The following is a 19,328-nucleotide window of genomic DNA, read 5'->3' as shown; positions in this document are numbered from 1 at the left end:
ACTACTGCATGTACTGTTAACCTTACTCTAAGTGAACGCTAGCTAGCTATTCGCCTTCTTATTCCTTACTACATCTCTGTATTTTTTAATACCAAACTAGCTAGAAACCTGAAATTAAAACATAAGGCGCTTTTAGTGGAAAATGGCTGACTGTTATTTTTTAATTAGGCCATCATTATTGCTTGTTTCCTGTCACCCATTAGAACAAAAAGTGATGCGGGTGGGAGCTCGAGGATATTATTATTATACACTTGGCTATAGAGTGGTACACCTGACGTCACAGTCGTTACATAATCACTTCCGCAGGGCAGAAAATGTACCACTGTGAAAAAAGCTCAGAATAATAAGATCTATAACAGTCTTATTATGTTAGTATTGGAATGAAATAGTACAGCATATATTATTAGATTAGGACTTTACTATAACAAGCTTATTAAATACATTTAAGACAGTCATATATTAGAGATTAAATCACTAGTATAGTGCAGTGTATTATCAGACAATAGTCACTATACTAAGCATATTTCAACCATGTATTGGCTACTATACTACTGTACTTTTTTACTTTCCCATAATCTGTGGCTACCTTAATTAAATAGTTTTATAATTACATTTGTAATGAATTTAATTATGTAAATATGTTAAAACCACAATAGGTACAGCTAGTAAAATCAATGTCTCCTTGGCCAGCCATGACAGTATCAAATCAATTTCGTCATTTATTAGTCTTAATCTAACTGCAGCAGGTAAGACAGTAAATACAATTCACAAGTTCCATTACAAATTACCTGTATTATCATCACCATGTAGAACTCTGTGACAATCTGTTAGTCGTCTGGTAGAACAGTCCCACAGCTTTAATACAAAGATGGTAAATGTAATATGTATCTGGATAATCGTTGGACTTACAGTTAGTAACAATAAGAATCTCATAAAACCAAGACCTTGTCTGGAAACCTAGCATTACCATGTAGAACAGCGGCTAGGTCCCATAACTCTATTAAGGATGGTAAATATAATGCATATACTGAACAATCATTGTACTTACAGTTGTAGCAATCTTTTAAAACTGAGTCTGAGACTGACAATCCATGTAGAACTAAGACAAGTCTGATAAGACCAGGTCTCACAACCCTAAATGGAGGCAATCATAATTCATATTCTGGATTAATTGGTGTACTTACAGTTGTTATCAGTGAGTCTAACCAGACATAAAACAGTCACTTAGTATGTGACTTTGTTGGACTAATATCAGACGAAGATTTTCGAATGGTCATTTTTAGCCAAAAACAATGATATCAAGCTGTAACTAGTAGGTATGGTTATCAAGTGTTAAAATAAGCATTGATTTATGTTAAATCCCTATTCTTTGGCTAGCATACCTACTAGTTAGAGTTTGATATATTCACTCTTGGCTGAGATATAATCATTCAAAAATCTTCGTCTGACATTTGCCCATACCCAAAACTCACAAAAATACTCGTACCACATGGCCATTTTTATGTCTGTTACATAAGCTCACAAGAAGCATCTGATACACTGATAACCAAGTCCAAGAATCTTGTAATCACTAAGTACAACTAAAACAAGCCTAAATAAACTATAATTTGCATACTATCAGTGAACTTACTTTTGTTAGCAATACGAGCATGGTCAGTGAAATGAGGACAAACAAGATGGAACAGGTTCTTGAAAGCACTCAACTCATTCACAATGCCAGATGTAGAGCCGTCAGCTGTTGATAAAAAGTAGCAGAAAACATGAATAAGACCGGTTCCCAGAAGAAATGAGACCAGTTTCCACAAACCTAAACGAAGGTAAATATGTATAAACTATATACTGGACGCTCTCAATGTACTTACTTGCAGATATTAGCAATAAGAAGAATCTCCTAAAGCTGAGACTAAGTCTGTAATTCCTGCCCTTTTGAAAAGAAAATGAATAAAAACACAATCAGACTTAATGCACTTACAGCTATAAGTAATTACACAAGGTTAAACAAGTCCGTGAAAAAAACACAACTGTCCACATATGGTCGCTACCAGAATCTGTAAAGGAAGCAGCTGCCATTGAAGGAAATTAACACTGCAGATGTCATACACTGACAACCTGGAGAACTAAGAGGTCCGAAAAGAAAATGTACGCATGAAGAGATAACATACAAAATCGTAACAGCAGACCATGCATACTCTTACCGTTGATGGCTGATGAACTGTGTCCACTCGTCATCTACCATAAGCTGAGATAACAGGTTATAAAACATGTAATACATACACAGCAACACCAAAGTTGAATCATTTGCCGCTAGGCCATTGTCATACAATACAAAATAAACAATTTAATACAGCTAAACCTATCGTACAAGCTATCATTTCAGTCTAATACTTACTCACCTAGAGATGTTTTGATCACTGCCATCGTAGGTTGTCCACCACGCCACTTCACCACTACAGCCAGCAGGGATGTACAGTTGTGGTCCATAACTATCACCGTGCGGAGCATGGCTCATTGGACGATGGCACCGATCGCACACACTCTCTCCGCGAGATACACCATCATTATCTCTCACATCTACAAAAGGCGTGTTTGATCATGTTCGAGCTCCCAGAAACTCCTCTTCGCAACCCTCGACTCGAGCTGCGTTTGACTGGCCTGTAATTGATGAAGAACTGTTTTCGTTAATGTCACCAGTACGAGAAGCACTGAACTGTGGTGCCATATCAACTAATGAAGCAGCTTCGACTTTTCCGAATTCAGCAAGCAGCTCGTGTTGCAATCTCCTGTTCATACAGGATCTTTAATTCCCTAGCTTCCATTACTTAGGCTGTTTACCTGTTGAGAAGCCATGTATAGTTGTTTAGTTTATTTATTTTATTTTTTTGGTCTTGCCAGGGCTCCATACTTTTTAGTAATAACTTGGTAACCCTGAGACTGGACTCCTGACCCTTTGTAATTAATTATTTGTTCATGTAATTGTGACGTTTATCTCCCTCTGATACTAGTCTCGCGTGGCCAGACCGCTTTTTTCTCTTTGTCATTGGGTAGGGAGAAAAAAGGGTCTGGTCCGGTTCGAACCCCACACTCGTCTTGACACTTCCCCGGATAATTGGGTAGTTTTAACCAAAGAAACGTGATACATCAAAGACGCGAGCGGCTACTATTTAAAGATGCATCACGTTTGTTTGGTTAACACTACCCAATTATCCCGGTAGTGTCAAGACGAGTGTGGGATTCGAACTGGACCAGACCCTTTTTTCTCCCTACTCAATAACAGAGAAAAAAAGCGGTCTGGCCACGCGAGACTACTCTGATACAACAATAGCGACAAAGATGGCGATTTAGTTGCATCTGATACGCATGCACACACCACTGACCCCTTCAATTTTAAACAAGCATTACTACGAACCTTTGCAGGTGTGCTAACTGTGCAAGAGAATCTGGATTTGCATGACTCTTAGAAAGAATTGATTGAATAATTAATTTTTTGGTATTATATGCTTTGCTGTATGAAAATGTGTGCGTATGAAATCATCACAACAAAGCTAGCTAGTTATACAGAAGTGCACTTATTGTAAAATCATCATGTCTTTGTTTTGATACAGTAAAAAAATCTTAAGCCACGTGCTCTCTGTATAAACAAAAGTCCATGAATAATGAGATGGTGAAGCTAAAAAGTTAACACATTTAGTTAAGTAAACAAAGCCATACAAAGAATGTGTATTAAACTAAAGTATAATCTGTTTTCCATAATATAAGATGGTGTTTATACTAAAGTATAAGATAGTCAGTATAATGCAAGACTATACTGAGATTATTTGTATAGTTTAAGCCATTAGATACAACATCTTATATTCCTCTTTTTTCACAGTGTACGCCGGCATGCCATCAGCTTCTAGTTTGCACCAATCATTGTCTGCTGATCTACAGAGAATCATGGCACTGTCTAGTGAGAAGGGGGCTTTATCTTGGCTTTCAGCTTTGCCTGTTGATGAGCACGGCTTTGCTTTGCATAAGGGCACTTTTCGTGATGCACTTTGCTTGCGCTATGGGTGGCTTCCATCTGGTTTGCCTACACAGTGCGTTTGTGGTAAGGGATTCTCTGTCGATCATGCTATGAATTGTCCCACTGGTGGTTATCCCACCCTTAGGCATAATGAATTAATGGACTTTACTGCTGATGCCCTATCAGAAGTGTGTTCTGGTGTGTGTGTGGAACCTTCCTTACAGACCCTTTCAGGTGAAACACTCACATACTCAACGGCAATTGCTGAGGATGGGGCACATCTCAGCTGATGGGTTCTGGGGTGGCCAACACCAGAAGACTTTTTTGATGTCAAGGTTTTCAACCCAACTGCTTCATTATACTGCACCACTACAGTGTCTTCACTGTATCGGCGATTTGAGAAGGAAAAATGCAGAAAATATGAGCTAAGGATCAGAGAAGTTGAGATGGGCTCTTTTGTACCGTTAGTGTTTTCCACATTTGGTGGAATGAGTGGGTGTACTAATGTTGTTTACAAAAGTCTGGCCTATTTGCTGTCGTTGAAAAGGGGTGTTCCTTACAGTAGTGTTATGGCCTGGCTACGCTGTTGCCTTAGTTTTTTCACTGCTGCGTTCAGCAATTGTTTGTCTCAGGGGAGCACGCTCCCACAGTGGCTGTCCAGCCAGCCATAGGGCTCTTGACCTTGCTCTGATAGGTCAGGTGCCTTTCCCTTAATCCAATAAATATTTAGTCTTTCTTTTGGCTAGCACTTCAACATCTAGTGCTAGGGGTGGTGGCAAGTGGTGCTGGATGCCCTGGGAAAAAAGATTGGAGTACGAGTTTACTTCGTCTCAGCTTTGTTGAGACTGTCATTCTAAAATGAAACCCAGGGCCGCCCAGAGAAATTAAGGGGCCCAGGGCAAAGAGTTAAAGTGGGGCCCTTGACCCAAGTTGTAAGGTGAAGACCAAAAAAAAAAAAAAGGTCACAACCTCCTGGCAATGACAATAACTACCCATCACCAACCATATCTCTTTATCTATAAGCTTGCTACACTGCTCCTCTGAAGAATACTGTGACTGCTCTATTAGAGTATTTAGATCTGACTGCTCTATTAGAGTATATCGATCTTTTAAACAGGTATTCAGGGGGCCCCTTTCAGGCTGGGACCCGGGGAAAAATTCCCCAGTTGCCCCCCCCCCCCCCTGTGGGCGGCCCTGATGAAACCACGTTGTCAGGAGCAAATACGAGAGTAGTGTAACAGATTGTTAAGTAGTGCAGGTTAGCGCGTTCTGGGCGAGTTATGGCTGATAATTGGTAAAAATGCATGGGCACAAGAATTTTGACACTTTGAAAAGTACGACAGAAGAGTCCCACAACGTTTACATCGACAAATCGACATACAAGTATTTAATATATCTAACATTGTATTTAATATATTTAACATTTTCACACCTTATTTCCACATGATTCACTGTTGTTCATTTGAAGTGTTTTTTTATTATGATTATGATTATGATTAAATACGGGTAAAGGCAAAGCCTGTATACCCTATCAATGCGTTATACAAAAGTAAATCTAAAATCTAAAAAATAATTATCTAACAGCGATTTTAAAATGTTAATTGAAGAACTTTCTACAACAGAGGTAGGTAAACTGTTCCACTCATTAATCACTCTGTTCATAACATAATTAGATCTGCATAACAATCTGTTGATTGAATAATTTGAACTGGTGTCCCCTGATAGTAGTAGTAGTAGTGGAGTAGGTGTATAGATTGGTAAAGTCAGAGCTGAAGTAGTTGTTAAGAATTTTGTTTAGAAAAATTAAATCACCCCTCTGGCGTCTATACAACAGTGATGGTAAGGATAGTGTTGTTTAGTGACAATGGCTTTCTCGAGTTGAGCCCAAAACAGCCGTTTTATTCTTATAATCCGGGTAAAACCAACCTGATTCCCAAGACTATATAGCAACCATATCAGGTTATATAGAGTCAGCTATCAATCGGGAACTATGGTTTTCGAACAGCTGCCACTCACTTCAGGAAAATCCATCAGCTTAAGCTATTACACCACAAAGTAGCCTACACTAAGCAGCAATTATCCTCCAATAATCAGGTGTGTAGGATTAATAGCGTGAGAGCTGCAGGTAATAGTATGCAAGGTCCGATAAATTCCAGGTTCGAACAAAATCATCCATTTACGAACATTGCGTTCACTCCCAGAAAATAATGCCCATTTTTTTTCAAATTTATGTGTAATATACCTGTGTTCATTAGCTACCAATGACCAGAAAATGGTTTCGATATTTGTAGCATAGAGGGAGTAAGAGCCTTACGATATTTGGCGGTATTTTCGAACGCTATTCATTTTTTATTTTGCTATGCCCACCAGTAGATTTTATGCTTCTGCACCAGTGCTAAAGTACAGAAACCGATAAATGAACACCTTGTATGTATAGAACTGTACTGTGAAGTTGATATCAAGGATATTTTCGTTGTTGCACTGCATTTTAGCTCCTACATGAAAGAGATGCAAAAGAGTGAAAAATGAAGTAAAGAGAAGCAACTTCCTGACCATCCCTATATGTTAGCCTAGGTGGCCCACCACAAATACAACCATAAAATTTAAAGGGCATTCACTATGAAAAAAGAGGGATATAAGATGGTATTTCCAGTGGCTTATTGAATACAAAAAAGCTTGATATAACCTGTAGTATACTAACAATCACATGTAAGGCTTTAGTTAATGTTTAAACCCATATGTGTGATGGTATAGTGTGGGCATTATATTTGATATAAGCTATTTTAGGTATTGTGGTAAATAAACTGAAACCATATATGTAATAGTATAGTATGCATTATACTAAAGTATAACATGAGTATAATACAGGGCTTATATTAAGGCTTATTTGTATTCAATAAGCCACTGGAAATACCATCTTATATCCCACCTTTTTCACAGTGATTGCTTTATCTACCTTATATGGGTGCATAAAGTAGCGAAATTTCAACAAAGCATGCATCTTTTTGCGCCCATATAAAGTAGAAAAAGGAAAGCCCCTCATTTTTATGATGATATTTGTAGTGGGCCACCTAGACTAACATATAGAGATGGTCAGGAGGTTGCTTTCCCTTACTTTATTTTTTCACTTTTTTGCATCTCCTTCATGTAGGAGCTGAAAATGCAGTGCAACAACGAAAATATCCTTGATATCAACTTCACATTACAGTTCTATACATGCAAGGTGTTTAATTACCGGTTTCTGTACTTTAGCACTGGTGCAATTCTTGCAGAAGTATAAAACTCTACTGGTGGGCATGACTAAATAAAAAAATTAATGGCGTTCGAAAATACCGCCAAATATCGTAAGGCTCTTACTCCCTCGATCTCTTCACAGCTATGTTACAGCATCTTTCTTGGCCAAGCCTTCAGCTGAGACGTAATATATCCAAATTACAAGCACTTTTAAAATTTTACATCAAGATTATTCAGTCAATTCCTCCTCACTTTATTTCAATGACAAGATCCACCAGACTATATCACCCACATCGTTTTATTCTACCAAACTCATTCTCCTATTCATACCAACAGAGCTTTTTCTCAAGATCAGTTAAGGATTGGAACGACTTACCATCTTCCATCATTGAGAGCATTAGCTAATATTTTTTTTTTTTTTTTTTTTTTTTAGATTAGGTATATATATTTTTTTTTCAGCTAATATTGACTCTTTTTCAGCGGAACTGCAAACCAGCGGCGGAGGAAGTAGTTGATACGAGGGGGGCTCCGTTGAGCTGACCCAGACTTATTTCTATAGTTTGGTAAAGTGAGGCCAAAAAAAAAAAAAAAAAAAAAGGTTACAACCAACTCACAAGAGCTTTCCACCTCACCAGCTACCATTTCTAGCTGATAAACTACATAAAAATCCTTACATAGCTCGCTACACACTGACTACTTTATTAGAGTGACTGTTCTATTAGAGTATCTCGATCTTTATCACGGTTTTCAGCCCCACTCCAAGAAAGATAATTTAGGTGTGATATCATTCTGAGGGGGGGCTAAGCCCCCCTCAGCAGACCTAGGGGGGCTTTAGCCCCCTAGCCCCCCCTTTCCGCCGCCTATGCTGCAAACATTGTATGGAACTCAATAACTGTAATCTTTGTAACTACTTAGCTAAATTCATTTATGATTGCTTTTTTTCCTGAGCATATCAGCTGTGCTGTCTGCTCAGTAACAATAATAATAATAATAATAATGCTACAGGTATCGAAACTATTTTCTGGTCATTGGTAGCTAATGAACACAGATACATTATACATAAATTTGAAAAAATTGGACATTGTTTTCTGGTAGTAAAACGCAATGTTCATAAATGGATGGTTTTGTTCGAACCTAGCTGGAATTTATTGGACATTATTTATTTATTGTTAATCAGCAGGACCCTCCAGGGGTATAATGCTGATGTGCAATTACATGTGTACAATTTCAATTAGTTACTTAACTATATAAGTATGTACAATTACGACAAGTTACTTAATTATATACATATGTACAATTACAATAATAAACTATAAAAATATATACATTTACGATAAGTTACTTAACCATATACATAAAAGGGGCTAATTTTTGCTTAAATTCTTCAACACAGTCAGTCTCAATAATCTCAGCATCTAATCTATTCCATTCTGGTACAGTTCTTGGGAGGAAGGAATATTTATATACATCAATTCTTGGTTGGTAAGGTACTAGTTTAAAGTTATGTGAGTGTCGGGTCCGTAATACAGTAGATTTAAATGGGAGATAACAGTTCGGTATAATTAATAAATCATGTAGTACTTTATATAGTAAAACTAGTCTAGCTGATTTGCGACGTTCTTGTAGTGTAGGCCATTGCAAGTTTTCAAGGATGTTAGTGATGCTGTCTCTATTATTTCGTCTCCATGGTTGACCTGTGACAAAACGAGCAGCTCTATGTTGGACCATCTCTACTTGATTTATGTTGGTTTGGTGATATGGATCCCATATTGGGGAACAATACTCTAAAATAGGCAAGACAAATTGTTTATATGCTAGCTCACGTAGATGGCTAGGACAATGCTGTAGATTTCGTCGCAAAAAACCAACAGCTCTGTTTGCCTTATTGCAGATGTAATCTATATGTGGCTTCCATGAAAGTCTGTGATGTAACTTTACTCCAAGATACAAATGTTGTTCTGTAACTGCCAGTGAGGTGCCATTCATTACATACGAAAATAAACTTTTGTTATGGTGATTAGAAATTTGCATTATCTTACATTTGCTGATGTTAAAAGCCATTTGCCATTTATCTGCCCACTTTGACAGTATTGTAAGGTCTTGTTGGAGTGTTTGATGGTCTGTTGAACTGTGAATAACTTTGTATATTAAGCAATCATCTGCAAAGAGTTTCATTTGGCTACTAATACCATTGCATACTATTAGCTGCAGCTCTCACGCTAATAATCTTACATACCTGATTATTGGAGGATAATTGCTGCTTAGTGTAGACTACTTTGTGGTATAATAACCTAAGCTGTTGGATTTCTATAAAGTGAGTGGCAGCTGTTCGAAAACCATAGTGCCCGTTAATTGATAGTTGACTCTTGTAGCCGGAAATAGTGAGCGTGTGCGAAAATTGGGTGGGCAAGTTCCCATAAGGCCAACCGTGTTTATCGCACAGAAATGACCAAAGGCTTTCAGTTTTGGGAGCATCGTACATACTCTGCAAGACTCAGCGATTATGCTACCAACTATTTCAGTTTGGCATTGTTTCGCCACTTTCGGTTTTAACCACGCTTTAGTTTTTTCGATTTCAATTTAACACGTATGCAGTTAGCTACATACGTAGCCGTATATGGCAAGATTCTACGATGTTTCATCAATCTTCTATATTTCATTTTCATCCAATGAATGAGAAAGTTATTATAGAAAGAAGCTACCGAGGTTGATGGCACAAGGAGACGGGACATGTAGTTTTCAACATAGTGCAAACGCTACAAATTTAAGAACAGTGAGTCACTATAGCTAGCTATAATCAACCAAGTTGTGGATAGCTATAGACGTGTTGCGGCCTAAGGCGTGATCGGACAAAAGTAGCTACAAGTTGCTACGGCTTCGGATTTCCGGGCAAAGCATCGAGCGCTCTATTGCGAAAACTCTCCTAGAATTCATGTAATTAATTTTGGCATTACAAAGTGAGCTAGATATGGACGTACGAAACATACTTGTTCTATTGCGAGGAGTCGTACTACTTAGTCAAGTCACTAGGTCTAAGTCCTTGAAATTAGGTTAGGTAATCCTAAGGCTGCAGCACATGTTGCTGTCAGACCTCCAGTGCTGGTCACTGTAAAGTGCTAATAATAATAATAAATAATGAATGTCGTTCAGTATGATTTTCCGGGCTTCGCAATAGCATATTAAAAATTTTCCTAGCATAGAGTGAATTATTTTTTAGCATAGAGTATAGATCCTTTACACCTCGGGATAGGAATCTCCGCATACTTGCTGTACTTACGTGCTGGACTATCCGAACCGTTAATTAATTGGTGTTGACTGGAAGGAGAAAACACTAATCCATCGCCGGCTTGCTGAGCTCCTTTCCAAACGTAGTGCTTTATCGTACAGTAGTACTTTGGCGTGGATTCGCTGTACCCTGTCTTTCTCCCTGTTGAGGTCAGCGACGATGTGCATCCGTGGAAGCCGCTCCATCTCGTTTAGATCACCAGATGCTTCCCCGGAAATGGGCCTAACAAATGGCCCTAGGGACTTTTAGATGTCCCGATTTTCAGTTCTTGTCCAGCACGTTTGCCTCTTGTGCTGGGGGGTGGTAGGAAAGGGCATTACATCCAGCCCGGGAAAAATCCATTGTTCTGTAGTGAATTTCGTGTTGTTTGATACAGTAATCTTGTTCTTTACTTCGAATAAGACGGAAAGGTGGTTGTGGACGCAAAAACAGTGACAAAACTCGCTGACAGACCCAAGCGATTAGAACTTTAGCTAGCTGTAACTCTGGAACTGTTCTCTCTATGAGCGTAAAATTCATTCCGTAAGTATAACTTAGGATAAGGAATCGAACCAGCGAAGTCATTAGTCCATATCTCCGTGTTCAAATCTTGCTGTTTGAATGGCGGCGACAGATTTTGGCTAGCTCTACCCTCCCGAAACAACGTCTTCTTAACTTACAATTTGTTTTGTGTACTTATCCATCCTTTGTTGATCGAACTGAAGTAAACCCATTGCCCGTACTGTCCACTTAACAGAGAATTAATACGCTAAAGTCGAGTTACTGATGCATCAATTCGTAGATCTCTTTGTAGAAAGGTGTCGATGGAGGTGCGGATGGAAGTGTTAAAAACAGAGGATTCCAATCCCCGGTGTGTAAAGGACCTATACATAGAGTGAATGCGTTACAACTACTAACCACAGGTACTGCATTTTTTGCCCTAAAATTCCTCCAAAATAATTTCATAGATTTTCACACTATAGATCGCAACACGTATATAGGATGAGGCCCCCTAAAGTCATAAAATACTAGAGGCTTGCAATTATGTTAATGTCAACTATCGCGAGGCTATTATTATTATTATTATTATTTATTTACAATTAATTCAGTTACATACAATACCGGCAAACATAATGAATTGTCACAGTTCCAAGTTCGGAGTTCTACCAGAACTCTGGGAAACTCAGACTTCTCCTTAACAGATGAGCGGTACCCAACAATGCAGAAGACTAACTTTGTGTGTTACAAGATCATCCTGCAAGTACATGTCCTATTCATATTAAATGTAATTGTTACAAGATTATGGTTCTTCCAATCATAGAATATGATGCATCTGTTTTAGTGTTGTTTTAGTTCTAAGGAACTAGAACTAAATCTAGTTTTAGTACAGCAATTTAACTTTAGTTCTAGTACACTAGAACTAAACTAAAATTGTGGTCTATTTTAGTTTTAAAATTAAAACTAAACTAAGATTCTTTCAGGTTTTGGTTAAAAAACTAGAACTAAACCGAAAAACTTTTAGTTCAAGAACTAGAACTAACTAAAAGGTTTCTCAAGCAATCCTACATAAAAGGGTGTTGTACACTATAACCACTTAACACTTTTCTTTGAAGATGGTGATGCCTGAAAATGCCTGCAAATGCCTGCAAATGCTACCATAAACATTGTCAGAGGAGGTTGGACATGCACACATGAGTGCATACATTTTGTATTGAAAGTTTAACCAAGCGTCCACGAAAGTTTTCACAAATACCATTCGAAAGTGCACTTCAAGTTTAGTCTATTCAGCCGGTCAACTCCACTACTCCAGGCACGTAAATTTCTCTTGAAATCTACAGGATCATGTGTGTAAGCATTCGCTGGGTGGAATCCATGTGTAATACTATAGGAACGCCTTATGTACGTGTATTTAAACACAATGATTGTCGAAAGAAGCAATTTGCATGCTAACAAAGCCTCTCAGAGTATTGAAAAAGAAGAGCGGACGCCACTAGTTTGGCCTTACAGAGAATCGAAAAGAGAATTAGAAACTCACACACCCGCCTTGAAATAAGAATTTGCTGTTCATCTTAAGAAGCACAAGGTAACATGATGTGGATATTACTAAACATTTCTTCTATTACTTACTCCTTGTCATATATAAGAATTATGCAATTAACGGAAATAAATTTCTTGTATCGTATCCAACCTCCTCTGAAACATTGCTATTCAACATTAATTCTGCCTATTTAGGTTATTTAAGCTCAGTTCTATTAGAGCATTTGTTCATTTGTGCACAATGGTAAGTGGAAATAGTGCTGAACATCAAAACACCAAATCTAAAGTTTCTGTAAGTCTAGGGGGTGCTACCAAGGTTAGTATATGTGAAGATATCTAACACTAAAACTAACACTAACTAAAATGAAACTAATACTAACTAAATTACAGAAATATGGGGTACCAGAACTAATACTAACTAAAACTTTGGTGGAATTGGGATACTAGAACTAAAACTAACTAAAACTATGACAGAATTGGAGTACTAGAACTAGAACTAAACTAAAATGAATTTGCTGTACTAAAACAACACTAATCTGTTTGGGACCCCCATATTTTGTTGAATATAAACGAGCTAGAATCGACCCAGAGAACAGCTGCTAGATTTTGCTTTAATGTGTTTTCAAGATATTTAAGTGTTACTAACATGTTGTCTTGTCTTTTCTTGATATACCGTTGTTACTCTAGTAGAGGTCTGCACAGTATTACCAATAATAATAATAACCAAGTATTAAGAATAATACGAAACGCGGTTAAAATTACGTCATTAATAATGAATGAAATAAACAAATTAATAATTAATAAATAATGTTTGAGAAAACTACAAGGCTAAGGCTTCGCGCTCACCGGGAATAGAATCTATTTTGTATGAACAGATAATCGTATAATGGGTGAATGTTTCCGTGGAGGTAATAGAAACGTACGACAATTTTATTTAATGCCGATCAAAACAGCACGTGATATACCCACTACTAATCGAGCATATTCCTCGATTCAAATGGTTATTTAGACGAGCGAACTACTGTTCAATTGTGTTTGAAAGTGTTGACATCTGGCACACTAAGTCTCAAGTCGCCATGCCAGCTGCCAGTGGATGCGCTCCGTGTATCTATGGCTGCAGGACACCTGAATAGGTTTGACATGCCAGCTGCACAAGAACAGGTTTGTTTGTTTGTATGGTAATGTACATATGTCCTGTATTTTACTATATTTTCTGGCTTGCTAGGCTCTGGTTGGTTTGGTTGTCTGTTTGTACTAATGTATTGTAAGAGCGTGGTATGTTTTAAATGTTTTCTTGTATTATTATACATTTTGCCTTTACCTAGCTTACTAGGCTCTGGCTGGCTTGGCTGTCTTCCTTTATCTGGTTCACCTAGCTTGTGTACTCTTACAGTATTGTGCATCTCCTGTGGGTTGTGTATGCACATACTGTATACACATCACCGTGCCATTACCACACCAATAGGCGGCGGAAAGGGGCGGCTAGGGGGCTAAAGCCCCCCTCGGTCTGCTGAAGCCCCCCCCTCAGAATGATATCACACCGAAATTATCTTTCTTGGAGTGGGGCTGAAAACCGTGATAAAGATCGAGATACTCTAATAGAGCAGTCACTCTAATAAAGTAGTCAGTGTGTAGCGAGCTATGTAAGGATTTTTATGTAGTTTATCAGCTAGAAATGGTAACTGGTGAGGTGGAAAGCTTTTGTCAGTTGGTTGTGACCTTTCTTTTTTTGGTCTCACCTTACCAAACTATAGAAATAAGTCTGGGTCAGCTCAGCGGAGCCCCCCCTCATATCAACTACTTCCTCCGCCGCTGACCACTCCAATGATGTACTGGCACTTAGCTACTGGTGGCCTTTAGTTGCGATGCCACTATTGTGTTGTATCTGTCACTACTGTGACATATTGAGTTGATTTGGGGATCGTGACTTCACCACCTAATAGCCTCACCAGGAGGCCGTCACGTTGGTGTATGTACTTGGTTGTATGTGACGCGGTCCTAGTAATAATAATAATAATAATAATAATAATTTTGAACATTTCAAAAGACTGTGTTATATTCTACCACATTACTGTTACGGGGTTATTTAACAATTTGACTGATGTTTTGTTTATTGTACTTTGTGTGTCTCATAGCTAGCTGGCAACTTTTTACATTAACCTACACTCTTGGTTAGAGTCAGGTTCTTTTGTATACCAGCAATGTATTTGCACGTATATTTTGCTGTGATAAAATTTAAATAATAATAATAATACTATGGAACAAACAAGATAACTCTGCTTCCCTTATTGATGTAAGTATTCCAAGTGATAGCAACCTTCACTCAAAGTTTTGTGAAAAGATTGCAAAATATAGTGACTTGGCCATGCTGATAAAACTTACTATCTTGAATGTGTTGTCATACTACCAATAGTCATATCAATCACTGGCCTGATCTCATCAAAATTAAAAGCTACCCTTCAGAGTATAGTTGAAGATGCTGATATTATGAAGATCATGTCTAAATTACAGAAAGCGGCACTTTTGGGCTCGTGCAGGATCATGAAAAGTGTTCTACTAAGGGACCAACTAGCCTTCTACCCCTACAAATAATATCTACAAGTAATATCTACCATTAACATTGATACTTGCTTAGTTAATTAATGTAACCGCATGTATCTCTAATACTTTTTTCAGCTATGTATATGTATGGTTTGGTTAATTCAATAATAATAATAATACAATTTACAAACAAAAAAACCCAATCTAAATTAAGCACTTTTATAAGTGACCGGATCTGCGAAAACCCGACATAATGGCGCATTTTTCAAATTCTTTATTGTTGAATAATTATAATCTACTTAGCCAAGTGTGTGCTCTGGCCAAGTTTCAGCCTTGTATGGCAACAACTCATGGAGTTACAGCCCTACAAAGTAGCAACAACAGAAGATCGATTTATACAGCAAGTATTGAGAATATAAATTACATGCGCTTACAAAAACGCCTGTAACTTACAAAATACAAAGCAGTACAGAGTTGCAACTTGCACCATTGTGTTCGCCATGAATAGGGGAACCCATTACTGGGAAAGTTGTCTCTTCTATTACCATTCTTCACTGCATACAGAGACGAAATCAGTGAAGAAAAATCGATCGCGTACGATCGTTTCGACTGACGTACCATAACTTACTTATCCTTTAGTCTACTGCAACTAAACAATGATTTTTGAGCTCCAATTGAGTAGGCGAATAAGATGATATCCGGGTTTTTATCATAGGACCCTTCCTTCACAAAGAACAATATATTTAAAAAATTAACGAATTTTTTCGATTACGCAAATATTTTACCATTGCAAATCAATGGCTTATACTGAAAATTTAGACTTGCGCCATTATGTCGGGTTTTCGCAGATCCGGTCACATAAATTAATGGATACTTGATTGTTCCAACTGTAACTCCGCGCGACTACGACCTTCAAGTTGATTTAGCAATCATGAATTAAAGCAAAAGTATAGCGAATAATAAATACAAAACTAGAGAGAGCGAACCACACTCAACTTAGCCTTATATACTAAAAGATTACATCATAACTATTATTGAATCCTATAAGTCACATCAGATATCTTCTTAAGAATCTTGAAGGGTCCACTCCATTGGCGATGTAGTTTCTTTAAATATCCACGAGGAACAACAGATGTATACAAAATAACCAAATCCCCAACATTGAAGGGCTTTCCATGCCTTTTACGATCGAACAATTCTTTTTGCTTATCTTGCTGTAGTCCCATTCTGCTCTGCACCGGACAGCAGGCCTCTTGCATAATCCTATCCTGCTGAGATACAAAATCATTAGCATTCTCTGCAATCTTATCAACTTCACACAACAGGTCTACAGGTATCCTTGCCTTTCTCCCAAGCATAAGGAAGAAAGGAGAATATCCAGTGGTAGACTGAATACTGGCATTATATGCCATACAGGTAGCTCTGAGGTGTGATTCCCAATCTTTATGATTTTCAACTACAGATGCAAGCATGCTCAAAATTGTACGGTTTGCTCTTTCCAGTAATCTGTCCCCTTGTGAATTGGTAAGGAGGTTTCCGAATCTGTAATAGTTTACACAACTCTTTAATGATTTTACTTTCGAATTGCCTGCCCTGGTCTGAATGAAGTCTATCTGGCAAAGAGAACCTATAAAACATCTCATTTAACAATTTACAAGCAACTGTCTTGGCTTCCTGATTAGGTAAGACCCATGCTTCCAACCATTTGGTAAAGTAGTTCTCAGCTACCAAAATATAACAGTTTCCGTGTTCGTTCTGAGGAAAAGGGCCCATAATGTCTACAGCAATCATTTCCATAGGGTACTGAACCTTAACAGGCTGCAAAGGAGCCCTACATGTGGTGGTGTAGTTTTCTGAGCAATACACTTGCTACAAGTAGCACACCAACTCTGAACATTATTAAAATGTCCCGGCCAGTAAATCTTTCTTTCAACTTTGCTGTTTTCTCCACTCCAAAGTGCCCACCACCAACATCTTCATGTATTCCCTGTAATATCTCTTTCTTAAGACTATTAGGAACAATCAATTGGGCCACTGCATTGGTATCTGCCACATTCTCAAAAAGTCGACACAAGATCCCATCCTTAACCAACAGCTGATTCCAAAACTGCACCATTTTTCTCCATTTCGGTCCTCCATGAGCAGATGGAGGCAAGTTATCAGCTTCCTTAGCTCTCAGAAAGAGTCCCACAAGGCTCGAAGTGATGGCTATGGAGGTACTCTAATTGGTATAAAAAGGCAGTACCAATCGGAACTTATTGACTGTGACAACCACTGTGAAATATGTGCAGTAAAAGTGAAAGCATCTTCAAACTCTAGTGACATAATGATACTTATAAGTGTATACAGACCCCCTAATAGAGATGTATCTAATTACCACTCACTTTGTAATGCTATCTATAGCATTGTGTTAGCCTATCCAAGGGCAGTGATTGTTTGTGCAGGTGACCTAAACTTACCTTTGGAGCACCAGCTCCGTTTGTGGATATAGATATCCTCTGGAGATCAATAATATAACATTGGACTTAGTTTCTGATTGTGGGTTTACTCAAATGGTTGAGCTCCCAACTCGAGGATCAAACCTATTGGACATACTTTTTACAAACAGGCCAACCCTAATACATCGATCTGGTCCAGTTCCTGGAATTAGTGACCATGACATCATTCTCACAACATTTCAAATGAAGGCATCCTACCAAGAAAATACAGCTCGTAAAATATTCCTTTGGAATTCCTTGAATCATAATGACATAAAAACTAAGTTACTGGCACTTAAGAACTACTACACATCTGTGTTTACTGAAGATACCCCCGTTGAGCTTCTCTGGAATGTTTTACATTATAACTTACTGGATATTATGGACAATTACATCCCATCTAAAACCGTCCGTATAAACCACAAACAACGCTGGATTAGTCGCAACATCAAACAGCTAAGGAGGCGTAAGCAGAGGTACTACAACAAAGCAAGATCCTCAAATTCAATTTCTGACTGGAATAGGTTTAAAGATATTAAGAGAACTATGCAAAGGGAAACTAGACGTGCTTTCAATCAGTATATGTATAAGACTATCCACAATCCTTATGTGTATGGTAAGCGGAAAATGTTCTATAAGTACATCAAATCTTTAAGATCTGATCACACTGGTATACCCTCCTTAGAAAGAAATGGGCAATCCTATACAACAAGTCAAGAAAAAGCGAGGATCTTGAACGAGTACTTCTGTACTGTTTTTACACCAGACAGAAATGATGAAGACCTGCCAAGCATTGGGGACTCTCCTTTCTCAAGTATTTCTAAAATCAATTTACAGGCCTCTGGAATAACTAAGCTTCTAAAAGATCTTGATCCATCAAAAGCTGCAGGACCCGAACACATCCCTGCTAAATTTCTGAAGATGTTTGCTGAAGATTTGACTCCATGTTTGTTCATTTTGTTTTCAGCTTCCCTTAAACAAGGCATAATCCCTACAGATTGGAAAAAAGCAACAGTATCACCTATTTTCAAGAAAGGATCACGATCCGACCCAGCTAACTACAGACCCATTTCACTCACTTCTTTATTATGTAAAACTTTAGAGCACATTATTTACTCGCATGTGATGGGTCATTTAGAACGTAACAATATCCTCTCAACCAATCAGTTTGGCTTCCGCCAAAAATGCTCTGCTGATCTTCAACTACTATTAACCGTCCATGACTTAGCATCCAGTTTAAATGACAATGCACAAACTGATTGCATACTGCTGGATTTCAGCAAGGCTTTCGACAAAGTTTCCCATAAACTCTTACTGTTAAAGTTAAGGTACTACGGAATTACCGGAGAGACAATTAACTGGATTCAGTCTTTTTTAACCAACCGTAAACAGCAAGTTGTTTGTGATGGTTCTATTTCAGAAGTTGTCAATGTTACCAGTGGAGTACCTCAGGGCTCTGTATTGGGCCCCTTACTGTTCCTTGTTTTTATAAATGACTTACCCAGCTGTATCAAATCTACTTGTCGCCTATTTGCAGATGACTGTCTATTGTATCACCAAGTTCACTCTAAGCATGACTCTGATGTCCTACAGAATGATTTACATTGTCTGGAACATTGGGCAAACAAATGGTTTATGCAATTTAACCCAATTAAATGTGTTGTTTTAACAATTACTCACAAAGTGCATCCAACTGTCACACACTACACACTGTATGATCAAATGCTTGCCCATGTACAGGAAGCTAAATACTTAGGACTTACATTAGACA

At 38.0% G+C, this 19,328-nt stretch overlaps 1 protein-coding gene and 1 long non-coding RNA gene across 7 annotated transcripts in view; one reads left to right on the top strand and one right to left on the bottom strand.

The window, feature by feature from the left end:
• Positions 1-632: 632 nt before the first annotated feature.
• Positions 633-2,819, bottom strand: LOC136245380 (uncharacterized). 3 transcript variants are annotated; one of them, XR_010695824.1, is made up of 9 exons: positions 2,394-2,819; positions 1,973-2,239; positions 1,863-1,923; positions 1,631-1,807; positions 1,185-1,580; positions 1,049-1,134; positions 910-997; positions 789-855; positions 633-737 (listed from the first exon to the last, which is right to left on the bottom strand). It is a non-coding gene; the product is annotated as an uncharacterized lncRNA (long non-coding RNA). The 3 variants fall into 3 exon arrangements; XR_010695823.1 differs by having other exon boundaries at positions 1,973-2,819; XR_010695825.1 differs by having other exon boundaries at positions 1,185-1,570; positions 1,973-2,819.
• Positions 2,820-8,397: 5,578 nt separating this feature from the next.
• LOC136247377 (kelch domain-containing protein 8A-like) overlaps positions 8,398-19,328 on the top strand; it is a 29,335-nt gene continuing 18,404 nt past the window's right edge. For 2 of the 4 annotated variants that reach the window (XR_010697446.1, XM_066039049.1), the window contains exon 1: positions 9,826-10,010. Coding sequence is in view for 2 of the 4 variants with exons in the window: in XM_066039049.1 (XP_065895121.1) it covers positions 9,948-10,010 (63 nt within the window). In the remaining 2 variants the exon portion in view is untranslated. Of the gene's footprint in view, positions 8,720-9,823; positions 10,011-19,328 lie in introns of those variants that run through there. The other 2 variants (XM_066039050.1, XM_066039051.1) reach the window with 2 other exon arrangements.

This window comes from Dysidea avara, chromosome 2 (assembly GCF_963678975.1).
Source record: "Dysidea avara chromosome 2, odDysAvar1.4, whole genome shotgun sequence".
Lineage (NCBI taxonomy): Eukaryota > Metazoa > Porifera > Demospongiae > Dictyoceratida > Dysideidae > Dysidea > Dysidea avara.
Note: the sequence above shows the minus strand (reverse complement) of the source record. Positions and strands in the feature narration are given on the sequence as shown.